The sequence below is a fragment of the Lipotes vexillifer genome, unplaced genomic scaffold (genome assembly GCF_000442215.2).
Source record: "Lipotes vexillifer unplaced genomic scaffold, Lipotes_vexillifer_v1.1 scaffold914, whole genome shotgun sequence".
NCBI classification, from domain to species: Eukaryota; Metazoa; Chordata; class Mammalia; order Artiodactyla; family Lipotidae; genus Lipotes; species Lipotes vexillifer.
Genome location: NW_006780388.1, coordinates 2,079,086 through 2,093,966, shown reverse-complemented (window position 1 = coordinate 2,093,966; position 14,881 = coordinate 2,079,086). Strand labels below are relative to the sequence as shown.

The 14,881-nt window shown below is 56.0% G+C and overlaps 1 protein-coding gene across 1 annotated transcript; it reads left to right on the top strand.

Annotated features, from left to right (window-relative positions):
• Nucleotides 1-6,190: 6,190 nt before the first annotated feature.
• PRSS22 (serine protease 22) lies at nucleotides 6,191-10,129 on the top strand. The gene is made up of 6 exons (XM_007453663.1): nucleotides 6,191-6,272; nucleotides 6,908-6,934; nucleotides 7,362-7,533; nucleotides 7,772-8,049; nucleotides 9,106-9,263; nucleotides 9,869-10,129. Exons 1-6 carry the CDS (start codon nucleotides 6,191-6,193, stop codon nucleotides 10,127-10,129), a joined length of 978 nt encoding a protein of 325 aa, XP_007453725.1.
• The last annotated feature ends 4,752 nt before the right edge of the window (nucleotides 10,130-14,881 follow it).

The following is a 14,881-nucleotide window of genomic DNA, read 5'->3' as shown; positions in this document are numbered from 1 at the left end:
TATGAACAAAACCTAGGAGAATGCTCTAAGCCATGGAACGAAAACTCTGGAGGAAGCTGACATGGAGACCTGCCATCGAGAAAGAGATGGACCACTAAGGAATGGAGGAACAGGTATAAGTGCAGTTTTTTAAAAAGTGCTGAAAGTCTCAGTGGACCACGAGAATGAACAATGCTCTATATTCCAGGAAGACATTAACCAGAGTGAAGATACATGGAGTCACACCATTAACACCTGGACCCTGGATGTCCAGCATTCAAAGAGTCAGACAGTGGTGTGGGTCAGGGAGGGGCTCTGTGTTTAGAAAGTATGGGGTTGAGGAAGGGACTGGGGAGGAGGGACCCCTAAGACTACAGAAAGGAAGGCTGGCAAGGAGGGGGACGCTCAACTTCCATTTTGAGGAAATGTCAAGAGGACAGGCAATGCTGTTATAAGATGGAGAAAATTTTATTTCGCAGAATTTGGGGTGGGGGGTGCGGGTGGGGAGTGCCTGGACTACACAGTCCAGGGTCCGAGAGCCTGAAGATGGGGAAAGGATTCGGTGTGCACCGATGAAGCTGGGATTCTCGTGGAAGGGAGTAGAAACAGAACTCTGGGGCTGGGACTGGGGTAAGCAGAACCGAGAGGGCCTTGAGGAGCCTGGGCAGAGGTAGAGGAAATGCGAGGCCTGGGGCCATAGGAGCCATGGCGAGGCTCTGAGGGGGACCCAGGCTTTTGGGATGGGGAGACCTTTCCAAACATCACTGGAAATGTCTCCTTTCCTCCATGACTAAGAGCGTTCTTCGCCCCAGTCTCCAAGAGGCAGGGAGCCCCGAGTGACAGCCGAGCTCCCAGGACAGTTCAGGAGTGGCTAGATGGAAGGATGTCCCCTCAGGAAGATGATGAAATGCCAGCTGGTGAGCAGTGTCCTGGAGACCAGCCAGGCCATGTTCCTCAAAACCATTAGGGCCCTGGAAAAACTTGCCTGCAGACAGCACAGCCTGGCTGTTGCTCAGTCGGAGCTCAGCCTGACGTGGCTGCCAGCCCTTTGCCTGAGCAGTCATGACAGACTTAGCGGGGCTGACAGGCCTCTGCACAGATGCATAAACTGAGGCCAGGTTGGAAGAAGCAGCTGCTATGTCCCTGGCTCCTTCGGAGTGCTCTGCTTGCTCTGGGAGCTTACTTGAGTCACCTGGCAGGGATGGAGCATCTGTTCTGTCCCAAGCCCTGCCCTCTGAGCACAGGAGATACCCAAAGACGCGGTGCCCTGGCTGGCCCAAACTGCAGAGTGAGGGTGGGTAAGTGGGGCTGGACTGGAATCAGGCCTCTCAGCCCAGCGGGGCCCAGTGTTGCCACAGCTTCTGAGGTTCATGAAACAGTGGATATTCAGATTTCTTTTTCCATTTTTTAATTGTAGTGAAATATATATAAGATTTATCATTTTAGCCATTTTTAAGTGTACAGTCCGATGGCATTCCATACATTCACAATGTTGTGCAACCATCACCACCATCCGTCTCCAGAACTCTCATCTTCTTGAGCAAACTCCTTTCCCATTAAACACTAACTCCGATCCCCCCTCCCCCAGTCTCTGGCACCCACCCTCTACTTTCTGTTGCTATGAATTTAACTGCTCTAGGGACCTCATATAGGTGGAATCATACAGTATTTGTCCTTTTGTGTCTGGCTTATTTCACTCAGCATAATGTCCTCAAGGTCCATCCATGTTGTAGCGTGTGTCAGAGCTTCATTCCTTTTCATGCTGAACAGTACATAATGGTCCACCTTTTGTTTATCCATTCATCCATCGATGGACAATGGGTTGTTTCACCTTTCTGTCTGCTGAGAATAATGCTGCTGAGAACATGGGTGTGCAAACATCTGTTTTAGCAGTGACTCAGAAAAACATTTGTACACTCGTGTTCACAACAGCATTAGTCAAAATTCAGATTTTTTTTTTTTTTTGGCCACGCTGCCTGGCTTGTGGGATCTTCGTTCCCCAACCAGGGGTCAAACCTGTGCCCCCTGCATTGGAAGCATGGAGTCTTAAGCACTGAACCGACAGGGAAGCCCCCAGATTTTTTTTTAATGTGGATTTGCCCAATTTAAAAAACACAGCAGTGCGGGTCTGACCAAACTCACTGGAGGGCTGGATTCCACACCTGGAATTCAGTGCTGATCTCAGAGCCAAGTGGCTTGCCTGGAGTTCAGAGTGACCCCCACCCCACCCTGGCTCCCCTCTCCAGCTCAGAGATCCAGCCTCTCCTTACAGAAAACAGCTTGCAACCTCCAAGCCAGGGCCAGAACTGCATGAAAATGAGCCTCAGAAGAGAGAGCAGTTCCCGCGGCCAATGCTCTCTGCTGGGTTTCTGTCTGCAGGGCTCCTACCCTAAAGCCAAGCCTCCCTTATATGGTTGGGCCCACGAGGACCCTGGTGGTCTGGTGACCTCTGCCCCGAGTACCCTGTCCCTGTGCCCTGAGCTGGTTGGCCCCTCACCCTGGATGGCTCTCCCCACCTCTTCTCCTAGTGTCCCCAACTCATCCTCTGGAGCCAGGCTCAGTGTCACCTACACAGGGAGGCCGGGTGGCCAGGCCAGGCCCCCTTAGCCCCTGTGCCTCTCCTTTGCCACTGGAATCCTCCATCCCACCCACCAAGCCTTTGAGTTTGCTCTTCCTGCGGCTGGAATGGTCTCTGACCACACCTGCCTCTGCCCCTCTCCTGCAAGTCTCAGCAGAAGGTTTGCACTTCCTTCCTGGGCTCCTGATGTAAGATTACAAACCCCAAAACCCCACACCCCACCTCCTGTTCCCCCTCCCATCCCCATCCCCACCCCAGAGTCCCTTCCGGCTTTGGTTTTCCCCATAGACTTTATCACCTATTAAACTAAATGATTTACTTATTTATGTTGTTTATTCTGTTTCCCCTGGTGTCCCTGCCGTGAGGGCAGGATTGTCTTTGGTTTGTTCACAGCCGTATCACAGTAGGTGTTCAGTAGATTTGGTTGGATAATGAACGGATACCCCTGATCAGATATCTGCCAGACTCCGGTGCCCACGTCTGAGATGCTGAGAGAAGGGGGGCAGTGAGTCACTTCTCTGGATTGAGCATTGCTGGCTCCAGCTGCTATGCCCTCTGAGGCCTCTGCAGCCCTATCTGTCACCCCCAGCTCGCTGCAAAATCATCAGTGGTCCCAAGACGGCCTGGCAGGGACACGGAGAGTGGGTGGCAGGGTGGGCAGCCCATCCATCTCCTGCCCCGGCGAAGAGGTGCCCAGCCACGAAGACTGGCATAGGTCTGGCATACTGTGGGCACAATGAACATTCTGTTTGAATGAATATTGAATCATACCAAGGTCTCCACTCCTTGGAAACTGGGGAGCCGGTCTGTGAGGCCCTTTTCTAGGACTTGTGCCAGGAAGTCTTCACTGGCTTTTCTGGACTTCCCCTGGTTCTTCCCGGGCCCTTCCCCTTGGGGCTATCTTCCTGGCCACCCCATCTCGAGGACAGCAACATCTTGGGGCACATGCCTGCCCCTTGGATCACCTGGGAAGTGATCCAGGTGGCATGAATGGCACGAAGAGCTGGAACACAGAGGAACTGGAGAGGCAGGAGGCTAAAGCAGTCGGTCCCCAGTGGAATTCTCCAGACTCACTTCTTCCTCACTTGTTTATTCATTCAACAAACATCCATCGAGACCCAGTGTGCACCAGGTACCAACCTAGATCCCAAGGATCCATGGGGAACCTCCTCACCGTCCCTCTCCTCTGAGAGTCGCAGCACACAGCACTCACCCTCAGGAGGGCCCTCCAGGGTCCACGCCTACAGCCCCCTCCTTCCCCGACACTCCTACCCCAGTCCCAGGCCTCTGTGCCCATCCCCCCATGACCCCTTGCGGTCATTACTTGCTCACTGCCTCCCACCCCTGGGGAGATGTGTGCTGTCTAAGGATAGGACATGTGTCTTATTCATTATCGTGTCCCAGCGCCCAGCACAGGACCTGGCATACAGCAGGTGCCCAATAAGTGCTTGTGGGGTGAGCTGGGGAGGCCAACCACCTTAGATTCAGGAAGGGAGTGGGTTGGAAGAGCATGAGGGGCAAGGCCAGCCACGGGGCACAGAGGTGGACCCAGGACAGACAGCAGGTGGGGGAGGGCAGTGGCGGGGAGCCCCCTTCCCCCACCCTGCTGGCATTTCTGCTCGACTGCTGCTGGGGCCCCACTGGAGGTGCCCTTCACCTTAGCCACTCTGTTTCCCTGCAGTCTCCCCACCCCCAGTCCTGGGACAGAGGTGAATGCGTCAGCTAGCGGCTGTTCAGGCTCCTGCACCCCACCCTTGCCTTGTCTTTGGGTGGAGTGGGGCAGGGGCCTCCACGCAGCAGGTGGGCACCTCTGGCCTGCGGTTTAATCCTGAGTTGCCTCCTGCCCCTCCAACCCAAGCAGGGGCCAGTAAAACACACCGATGGTCCTTTTTGGTACCGATGATCTCCAGGTGAGTCTCACAGACTCTTAGAACTCCTAACAGCCTGAGGAGGTGGACAGCAGGAGGGGAGTCCACCCCTGGGCAGGCTCTGGGGGCAGAACGTGTGTTGGCTAAGCTGTGGGGCTTAGGAGAAGCTGTGGTAGGCGGTCTGCCCACAAAGGACAGGGGCTGTGGTGGCAGCCCCTCCCAATGCCCCAAGCCACCCACCGGGCCCTCACTCCCTCTCTGTGACCTCGGACTTCCCCCGCACCTGGTCCTCATCCCCAGCCTCTGTAGGGTTAACTCCATCGTTTCCTTCAGCCTCCCTTTCAAGGTCCTCCTTTCTGGGTAGCTCTCACTGGCTGCCCCCTCTCCCTGCCGGCATCAGGTGCCTCCCCTGGGCTCCCACCCACCCAGCACTTTTGACCCCAGGGGGCGGGTCACCATCCATCTGCTGAACTGGGCTCCCTCAGGGCTCCAAGAGTCCAGTTGCCCCTTTTGTAGAATTGGGGTTCACATCTGGGCTCCTCCCCTCACCAGCTGGGGGACCTTGGGTAAGTCACTCACCTCCCTAAGTGGCCTCAGTTTGCTCATCTGCAGAATGGGAATAATAATAAGGGACTTTGCAGACTGAATGAGGTGGTGCCTGGCTCACTAAGCACACCGTAACTGCTGTTATGTCCATGCCCCTCCCCAGGCATATCGAGGGCCATCGCAAGGTTTGTTGATCAAATGACTGAAGGACAAAGATACACAGTCTCTCTCAGAAGAAGCCTGACTCCTCCTGCTCAGGGCGCGGGTGTCTGGAGTGTGTGGCGCTGAGTCACGGAAGACCTGACTGCAGGGTGAGGGTTACAGGATCACGCGGGCAGATTCCTTGGAGGAGCATTTCGCTTCCCACACCCCCATCTGGGCTCCCCGCTCAAGCATCACCCAGCAGCCGTTTGACCACAAGGAGGAGTCGAGGGGGGTGGTCCTGGGAGCACAGGGGCTGGGGTGGGGTGTGGGGACTCAGCATCCCAGCCCTCCCCAGGCAGCCGCATCAGTCACAGCCACCTGGGCAACTGGCTGCCCCGCCTGGGGTTCCTGGGAGTCCAGGTGAGAGATGAATCCTCAGGCTGCTGAGTGACAGGGCCCACCAGGAAGGTGTCCCCGGGACAGGTGGCCACTGGGGGTCTGATTCATGCCTTCTGGTAAGTGGGTTAACGGGATCCCCGAGCCCAGGGCTGGGTCAGGTCTTCCGCTGAGTCACAGGAGCCGTTACGGAGCCTCTGGGCAGTCCCTTGCCCGCTGTCACCCACCCAAGGCCCCAGGGCCTCCCCAACGGCTCCCGCCACTGCGGACCCAGGCCCCAGAGTCTGAGTGCCTTCCTTCCCCACCCGGACCACCCCCGCTTCAAGTTTAAGGGCCTTTCTCTGCCCTGCCCCCCCAGTCAAGGTCAAGGCCCAGCCTAGACCTGAGGGCCCAAGTTCCCTCGCCTGCCCCTCCAGAGCCCAGATCCTGAGACCTGAGTCTGCGGATCCAGGCCCAAGGTAGGGGTCCCAGCTAGAGCCCTCCAACCCCACCCCCAGCCCCACCCCCGACTTTAACGGCTTATTTCCTCCCCAAAGCCCCACCCCCTCCCTGTGACTGACAGCCCAGGGTGGCGGGACTGAGCCACTCACTCGGGAGACTGGTCCGACAGCATTCTGCCTCACAGGATAAAACCTGGGGTGGCCTGCAGGGAACCCAAGCTCTCCTGTCGGCAGTGGCCATGGTGGTTCCCGAGACTCTCCCTGCCCTGGGGAGGCACTACGTCAGGATTGTAACCTCCCTGCTGCTTCTGGCTGCTCCAGGTGAGTCCTGAGGGCCTGCTGCCCCCTCCACCCCTTCCCCATTGTCCACCCAGCCGCCCTCCCTCTTGGTCCTGCCTGAATCCCTCCTCTCCCTCTCATCTGTTGCTTTGTTCCCCCACCTCCCTCTCTCCCTCTCCCTCTCTATCATTTGCCTGCTCTGAGCCTCAGGTTCCTCCACAGCTGTGAGGAATACATGAAACACTGCACTTCAGGGCCCAGGACAGGGCTTAGCGCAGTCAGCGCTCAGTGTGCTCAGCTCTGCTTGTTATTTACCCTCTTCATGTCCCGTTCATGTCTCTTGGGTCTGCATGGTCCACTGCTGGGGCAGCGGCATCCAGACCTAAGGCCTGGGAGGGGGGTTCTCCCTCTCACCTCAGTGAGACACCCCAGGAGCTGACCCCTCACCCCCAGGTAGGCTGGATGGAGCCCGGGCACAGGCTGGACAGGAAGTTGCAGGGAGGCCAAGGCCGCAGCTCACAGCGAGGGCCTGAGGTTTCGGTCCGTCCTTCCCAGGCTCCAGGAAATGCCCCGCCTGGGGTGGCCTGGAGGGCCCCAGGGACTGAGCCACTGGGAAGGATGGCTGGGCACCAGGGCTCCCCTCCACCGACCTGACCCTTTCTTTCTCTTGCCCTCAGCCACCCTAGCTGCTGCCAAGACAGCTGGTAAGTCAGAGCTGCTCTCAGGGAAGCGGGGAGGGAGGAAGCCTGAAGGGCAGGGTAGTGTCTGTGTGTCTGTCTGTGGGGGACAGGTCAGAAGCGGGCAGTGGGGCAAGAGGGTGTTTGAGCTGAAGAGGAAGGGCAGGCAGGAAAAGAGGCCCAGAGAGTCAGGATGCGGCCCAGAGAGTCGGGATGTGGAGGAGAGAGGCCCAGGATGGGGTGAGCGGCCCGAGAAGGTAAAAGGGCTAGAGGACCAAGTGCTGAGCCAGAGGGGAGGGCAGAGGGTGGAAGGGCCAGGGAAGAGGCAGCAAAGAACGGAGCCAGGGTGGGAGGAGACTGGAGCACAGGCCTAAGTGCTGAAGGCAGGGAAGGGGGGCTGGAAGGGGTGAGGATTGTGCCTGAGGGTTTGACACACTGGCCCCTCCTCCGCCAGGCCCCCCAGCCTGTGGAAAGCCCCAACACCTGAACCGAATCGTGGGTGGTGAGGACAGCACCGATGCTGAGTGGCCCTGGCTTGTGAGCATCCAGAAGAATGGCACCCACTACTGTGCAGGCTCCCTGCTCACCAACCGCTGGGTGCTCACGGCCGCCCACTGCTTCAAGGGGTATGTACGCTCAGCCGGTCCCTTCCACTCGATTCCCCAGACCCCGGGCTGCCCACACGGCCCCGGCTTACAGGCCTCAGCAGTCTTGGGTCCCTCAGAAGAGTCCCTGCTTCTCCCCAGAAGCCTCTTTTGCTCACCAGGGGCCTTCATATGCCATTCCCCCCAGAAACCCTTCCCAGATGCTTCCTGACCACCCAGTGGTTCCTGGCTGATGCCACCCCCTCCCTCTCCCTTCTAGCCATCTGAACAAACCAGCCCTGTTCTCTGTGCTGCTGGGGGCCTGGAAGCTGGGGAACCCTGGCCCGAGGTCCCAGGAGGTGGGTATTGCCTGGGTGAAACCCCACCCTGTGTACTCCTGGAAGGAAGGCGCCCGTGCTGACATCGCCTTGGTGCGCCTGGAGCACAGCATCCAGTTCTCTGAACGCATCCTGCCCATCTGCCTGCCTGATTCCTCCGTCCATCTCCTTCCGGACACCAACTGCTGGGTTGCTGGCTGGGGGAGTATCCACGATGGAGGTGTGGCTTCTTACCCACCAGGGGGTTGAGGGTGGGTGGGGACAGAGGGTGGTGGACACTGGGAGATACAGGTGCCATGGGCAGCAAAGGACAGAGGCCAGAGGCAGAGCATGACACAGATAGAAGAAAAGACAGGCTGTGACCCAGAGATGTGATGACATAGAAGCCTAGGTGGATAGTTCTAGATCATTTCTAGTTAAAATGTACCTTTTGCTGTGTTCTGAGGCAAAGATGCCAGATCAACCAAGATATTAAATGATATAGGAACAGCTGAGAGGAGGTGTCTATGGGACCAAGCTGAACCAGATGAATATGAAAACAACCCTAAGATTCCAAATCTGGAATAAACGCCCCCTGGTGGCATCATGACACAATTGCAGGCAAAATTCCCAGGAGAAAATGCAGTCTCCATAAATGGTAAAATATAATTTGCAAACCAAGTCTGGAGGTTTAGAAAACCTCATCTAGAAACACAAATTAGATTAGATTAAGTAAGAGGCAGAGAAGCAGTGACATATATATATATGGAACTTTAACCAGATTCCAGAAGAATTAAGAGAAATGACACCAGTTTGGGCATCTGGGGACCCCACTGACCCTGAAGTTTCAGTCAGCCTCTCCACGGTCATTCTTAGGGGCTCCTATGAAAGGTGGATTTATGAACTGGGGAAGGTCTACAGAGCAACCCTAGGGTCAATCCCCCTAGGGGATGGGGGGGTCCCTCAAGTCCCAATAAGATTCAACACTGAGTGGCCATTAGTCTATAGCAGTACCAGTGCTGGACAAAGTAGTGCCTGAGATGGGACAAGGCTGGACCATTGGTTTGAACCATCTCATTGGCATCAGAGATCTCGTTAAAGATTCAGAGTTTCAGGCTGCACGTTAATTTGGGATTCAGTAGGTCCAGAGTGGAGTCCTGGAATTTGGGCTTTCTGCAGGCATTGTGGGAGAGCCTGACAGAGTTGATCCATTTAACCTTTGAGAAACGCTGCTGAGGGAATTGAGGAGGCCACCAGGAGAGTCTCCCAAGCCTGACTCTCTCCTTCCTGCTCCCAGTGCCCCTGCCCCACCCTCAGACCCTCCAGAAGCTAAAGGTTCCCATCATCGACTCAGCAGTCTGCAGCCGCCTGTACTGGCGGGGAGCCGGGCAGGGCGCCATTACGGAGGACATGCTATGTGCCGGCTACCTGGAGGGGGAGCGGGACGCCTGTCTGGTGAGCACACCACCTCCTTCCCAGCCCTGTCTCACTGAGCTCCATCACCCCTCTGCTCCTGGGCCTCCTCCCAGAATCAGCTGTGACCTGGTAGTCCCCCTAGATAGATGCCTACAGAACCCGCCCCAGCCTGGCTCAGCTGTTCATATATTAAATATTCTGAGCACCTCCAGTGTGCCTGACCCCATTCTCAGGGAGCTGGCATCCTCCTGAAGGGGTGCCACAGTCCTGGCCCCCAGAGCCAGCTCCAGCTCTACCACTGTGGCAGAGCACGGTGAGACGGTGCAATGGTCCACACCCAGGCTGGGTCAGTTTTCTTCTTTCTGAGCCTCGGTTTCCTCAACTGTGAAGCAAGTCACAATCCTCCCTGCCTCCAGGGCTGTGAGGGAGAAGGTCTAGCACAGAGTGCTTCTTACCGGAAGTGAGCCTGGGAAGTGTGTCCTTCCCCGCCCTCCCAGTCCTGGTGGCGTTGGTTAGGGTGCCGCGGCCCCCAGGTCGGAGAAATGGTCCCCCGCGAAGGGAACTGCCACCCACTGCGGCGTGGGTCCTGGGCTCTGCTCACCGCTTGCCCCACGCGGGTCCCTAACCTTCCCTCCTCTCCGCAGGGCGACTCCGGAGGCCCCCTGATGTGCCAGGTCGAGCGCACCTGGCTACTGGCGGGCGTCATCAGCTGGGGCGAGGGCTGTGCGGAGCGCAACCGGCCCGGCGTCTACATCAGCCTAGCCGCCCACCGCTCCTGGGTACAGAGGATCGTGCAAGGGGTGCAGCTCCACGGGCACTCGCAGGGTAGCGGGCCCACAGGACGCCGGGGACGGGCTCTGGGGGCGCGGCGAGCTCGCAGGGCCGCCCGGGGCCGCGGGGTTTAGGGATCTGGGGAGACCACGTGCTGTTTCCTCCGTTGTAAATAAGCGGTCTACCTCCGGGAGCGCCCGAGTGCCGGCGCTGGATCTCCTCCGCGGGGAGGCCCCGCCCCGCCCCTGGGCTCAGGCCCCACCCCCGAGGCCCCTAACGCCTTTGTGTACATACATGTTAATGATTTTTACAGTTATTTGTAACTCCGCCCACACATCTTATTTATTCCTCCAATTTCAATAAATTATTTATTCCCCAGTTCCTATTTTTTTCCCTCGGGTATGGGAACATTGGGAAGAAGGGTCCAGTCAGGGTTAAAACGGGGGTTGGCAGGTAAGACTTTGGATGGTGGTCTGGCCAGGGACCCAGGTGTCCTGCCCACCTAGGATTCAACATCCTGACTTCTGACCTTTGCACTGTCCTTTTGTAACCCCTTGCCACCAGGGAGACCAAATGGAGAGGAGACAGGAGGCCCAGCAACCTGGGAGGCCCAGCTCTCCCACATGAAATGTGGGTGTTGGGGGCTGCAGGGCCAGGCAGGTCCCCAACCTGCCTGTTGAATTTCCGAAACAGGGCTGGCTAGGAGAACACACACACACACACACACACACACACACACACACACACACACGAGTGGGGTGTCCCCCATCCTCCCTCATCTTAGAGCCAGGTGTCTCAGATTTGGGCTGAGGCAGCCAGGACTCCCCAGGAGCTGACTCAGCCAGTGACTCACTGCCGATTCTGTGAATCCTCCCCCCGGAACGAAGGAGCAAAACAATGAGACAGCAGGTCTCTGTGGGGGCTTGAGTCACCTCACCTGCCCCCACGGGGTGGGGCTGAGAGCTGAGTCCTAGGCCACCATGGGGTCTGCCTGGGACTGAGCTAATGCTCCCCTTTCCCAACGCCCACCTTCCTGCAGCCAGGCCTCTGGCCTCCTGGACCAGCCCTGCCCCTCCTCCCAGGGCCCAGGATGCTGTACCCCATCAGCGCCACCTGGGCTTCCCAGAAACAAGCGAATGTGCAGGCAGGGCTGTGTGGTTGGTTTGATGAGTATGTGCGAGAGAGAATTTTTCTAAGTCAGGAAGACGATTAGGTCCAGCTGTGCAGAGGACAGAGCTGAGTGGCTGCCTCAGGGTCTCCAACTAGAAACGATCAGTGCAGTGAGCTTGAGAAGGCAGCACAGGTGTGGTTTGGTTGGTTGGTATCCTTTACTGCGAGCACTGTTCTAAAACTTCTGTTCATATTGTCTTAGATTACCCCCATGTTAATAAGTGCTGTGGGGTTGGTCTTATTAACAAACAAACGCTAACTTGGTCTCCCGCTGGCCTGGGAACCAGCTGGGGGGTGAGCAGGTGGCTCAGGTGAGGCCCCTCCCCTTTGTGACCTGGTCCCGCTTTACCTGTCACTCTGCTTCCCTTGTCCACTTACCCTCCTCTCTGGACTCAGTCTCCCCTCCCCCCCATACCCCTCCACCAGTGCCTCATTTGCTGCCCTTCTTGCTGCCTCCAATTTCCCCTCTGCCCTCCAGGCTCTTCCTCTGTTCCTCGCTCCCCCACGTCCTGTCCCTGTCCCCTCACTCCTTCTCTGTCTCCGTCTCTGGCCACTGGCCTCTGTGGCTCAGTGTCCCCCATGCCCTGTCTCTCACCGCCCTCTACCTCTGCTTCCAATGGCATCCTGACAGAAGCCCCTGAGAAGGCCATACCTAGAAACATCTGCTGGGGGGACTTCCCTGGTGGTGCAGTGGTTAAGAATCCGCCTGCCAATGCAGCAGACACAAGTTCGAGCCCTGGTCCAGGAAGATCCCATGTGCCATGGAGCAGCTAAGCCCGTGTACCACAACTACTAAGCCTGTGCTCTAGAGCCCGTGAACCACAAATACTGAGCCCACATGCCACAACTACTGAAGCCTGTGCACTTAGAGCCCATGCTCTGCAACAAGAGAAGCCATCACTATGAGAAGCCCACGCACCGCAACAAAGAATAGCCCCCGCTCTCCACAACTAGAGAAAGCCCACATGCAGCAACAAAGACCCAGCGCAGCAAAATAAATAAATAAATAAATAAATAAATAAAATTAAAGAAAACAAAAGAAACATCTGCTGGGGCTGAGAAGTCACCCCGTAAATGTGGGACCCTCAGGTGAAGGTGGGTTTTCTCTGAGCTGGCCATCACCCTCCAGGGAGCCCCAGAGCCGGAGGCACCTTCCCAGAGCCCCAAGAAGCCTGACAGATGGGCTGGGCCATGGGGTGGGGAGCCCGCCCCAGCTCCAAAGTGTGACAAGATTTCCAGTGGCTCCCTCCCCCGTCGGATGGGGGCTCCAGGAGGTGGAAATGTGGTCAGTCCAGCCCTGGTGGGGTCCACACCAGCATCGCAGAGAGCTTGTTTGCCCCTTGGCTGGAACCAGGCCAGGAGCAAGCCCCAGATGGGCGGGGGTGGGGGCTATCACTGCTTCGGCTCCACCGACACCTCCTGCCTCTGGGGGCCGCACACAGAGCCTCTTTGGCCTGTCGGGCTAAGGGGAAGTGCCAGTGCGGGGGGCCGGCACGCCAACCTGGGCTCCCAGCAGGTGCCTCCACTCACCTTTAACTCCCCACATGGAGGAGCCCCAGGGAGAGTCCTCCTTACCTCCCCCAGGGCAGGGGTGCCGCCATCTGGCCACAGTGACCCATGTCCTTACTATGGAAGTGCCTTAGTCATAGGCTGCGAGGTCTGGCTACTGCTCTGCCACATGCTCCTTCCTCAGGTCTTTAATTCTTTAGAGGACTTTCACTCCCACGCCAGGGACCTGCCAATTCGTCTCTACTCTGCACCCAGAACAAGTGTGTAAATCACATCTAACCCCATGAGCTCCCTTGGTGGCCGACTCCTTTGGCTGGCTAAGCCAATAACCCCATTCCAACACCCCTCCCTTCCTTCTTCCACCTTAGAGACTGGAAAAACTAAATATTCCTTTCCACAGTCTCCCACAAGGTCCCAGTGGAAACAGATGTCTGATAGGTAGTTTCTTGGGAAGACTTTATTTTGTTCCTGATAACAGGAACATGTTCAGTTGGCATTATCCTTTCCCACCGTCTGCCTTCTTCTAGTCTTGGATACAGATGTAATGCCTAATCCTTAGCAGCCATCTTACCAACATTAGGCTATGAGTTGAATAACACCTAAATTGACAGTGAACAAAGATTCAGAAGCTGCGGGTGTGAGGACATGGTTGAGAAGTTGCCTCCATCCTAGACAGCCACCTCCATCCTTCTTGTGTGCTTTCAAGCCACTGTTGGTCGGATCTTCTTTTACTGCAGCTAAATGCCTTTGTAACTGATATACCTGCTTCAGACCCTCTGTCAATCTAAAACTATTCTGAAGAATCGTTTTTTAAATTAATTAATTAATTAATTTTATTTATTTATTTTTGGCTGCGTTGGGTCTTTGTTGCTGCGCGTGGGCTTTCTCTAGTTGCAGCGAGTGGGGGCTACTCTTCGTTGTGGTGTGTGGACTTCTCATCGTGGTGGCTTCTCTTGTTGTGGAGCATGGGTTCTAGGTGTGTGAGCTTCAGTAATTGTGGCACGTGGGCTCAGTACTTGTGGCTCTCAGGCTCTAGAGCGCAGGCTCAGTAGTTGTGGCACAAAGGCTTAGTTGCTCCGCGGCATGTGGGATCTTCCTGAACCAGGGCTCGAAGCCGTGTCTGCTGCACTGGCAGGCGGATTCTTAACCACTGCGCCACCAGGGAAGCCCCCAGAATAGTTTTAGATTGACAGAAAACTTTTTTGCTTTTTTTTTTTTTTTTTACAATAAACACTGTTTGTTATCATGGAAACAGTATGTCAGGTTTTGTCAGTACAATCAAATCACACTTAAATTATCCGAATTATGAAGGCTTTGAGCTCATACCTATCCACAAGAGCTTTGGACCTTCAGAGGGTGTCCCAGTTAGTTTCATGTTTTCATATCATGCTTACTCAAGAGCAAGTATTTTCTTTCTCTCCCCTTCCTGCTTGAAGTCTCCCAGTCAGTGCTGCTGCCCGGGGAGGCACCTGAAGGAGTCTCACCATGACCCCATTGATGGTGCCCTAATGAGTTCACCAGTCTCCTCACCAAGGGCACAAGCTCCCCAAGCTCCCCAGACTGCCTGGGGAGTGTGGAATTCTACCTGAAGGTGGAGACAATGGATTTCCCAGCTCCAAGCCAAACTTTGCTGCCTGTGCCCAGGTCGTTGTGCTCATAGTATCACAAAGTTGCTCATGGGAAAGATGACTGGGCCTGTGAGTATGACCTTCAAGGTCTGCAACCTTAGACCTCACATGATGACACCAGGCAGACTGGCAGGCAGCTAGCGAGTAAGAGCGTAACCAGGGCATGGGGGAAGGTGGTATGTGTCAGACTGTGGGGGCTGTGTTCATCTGCATCACCACTTGACCTTGACCCAATGGGCCTGTGTGTCTGATTTCCTGTTGGCAGCTACTGAACAATCACACACAGGCAAACCAGGACAAATGCCAGTTTTCAGGGACACAGTTGTCTCAATTCTTACTGAGGGGGGAATAATCACTTTCACAGAACATAGTCTGTTTTGCTGGTTCTTTCTCATTTCCCCAACCTCTATGTGATTGATGCCCCAGCATCATATCTGGGGCTTCTCTTCTCCTTCACCTACTTGTATCCATAGGTGATAGCATCTGGTGTCATAGCTCTACACACCACCCATCGAGGTGACTCCAGAGTTCTCTCCCTGCGTGTCCACTCAACTAATCAACATCCCCTTGTAAATATCA

Bases quoted from the DNA above. Each gene is read 5' to 3' on its own strand.
- PRSS22 (XM_007453663.1), top strand. From the start codon at position 6,191: ATGGTGGTTCCCGAGACTCTCCCTGCCCTGGGGAGGCACTACGTCAGG. The intron at 6,273-6,907 runs GTGAGTCCTGAG...TCTTGCCCTCAG, and splicing joins GCTGCTTCTGGCTGCTCCAG to CCACCCTAGCTGCTGCCAAG. The intron at 8,050-9,105 runs GTGTGGCTTCTT...TCCTGCTCCCAG, and splicing joins GGGGAGTATCCACGATGGAG to TGCCCCTGCCCCACCCTCAG.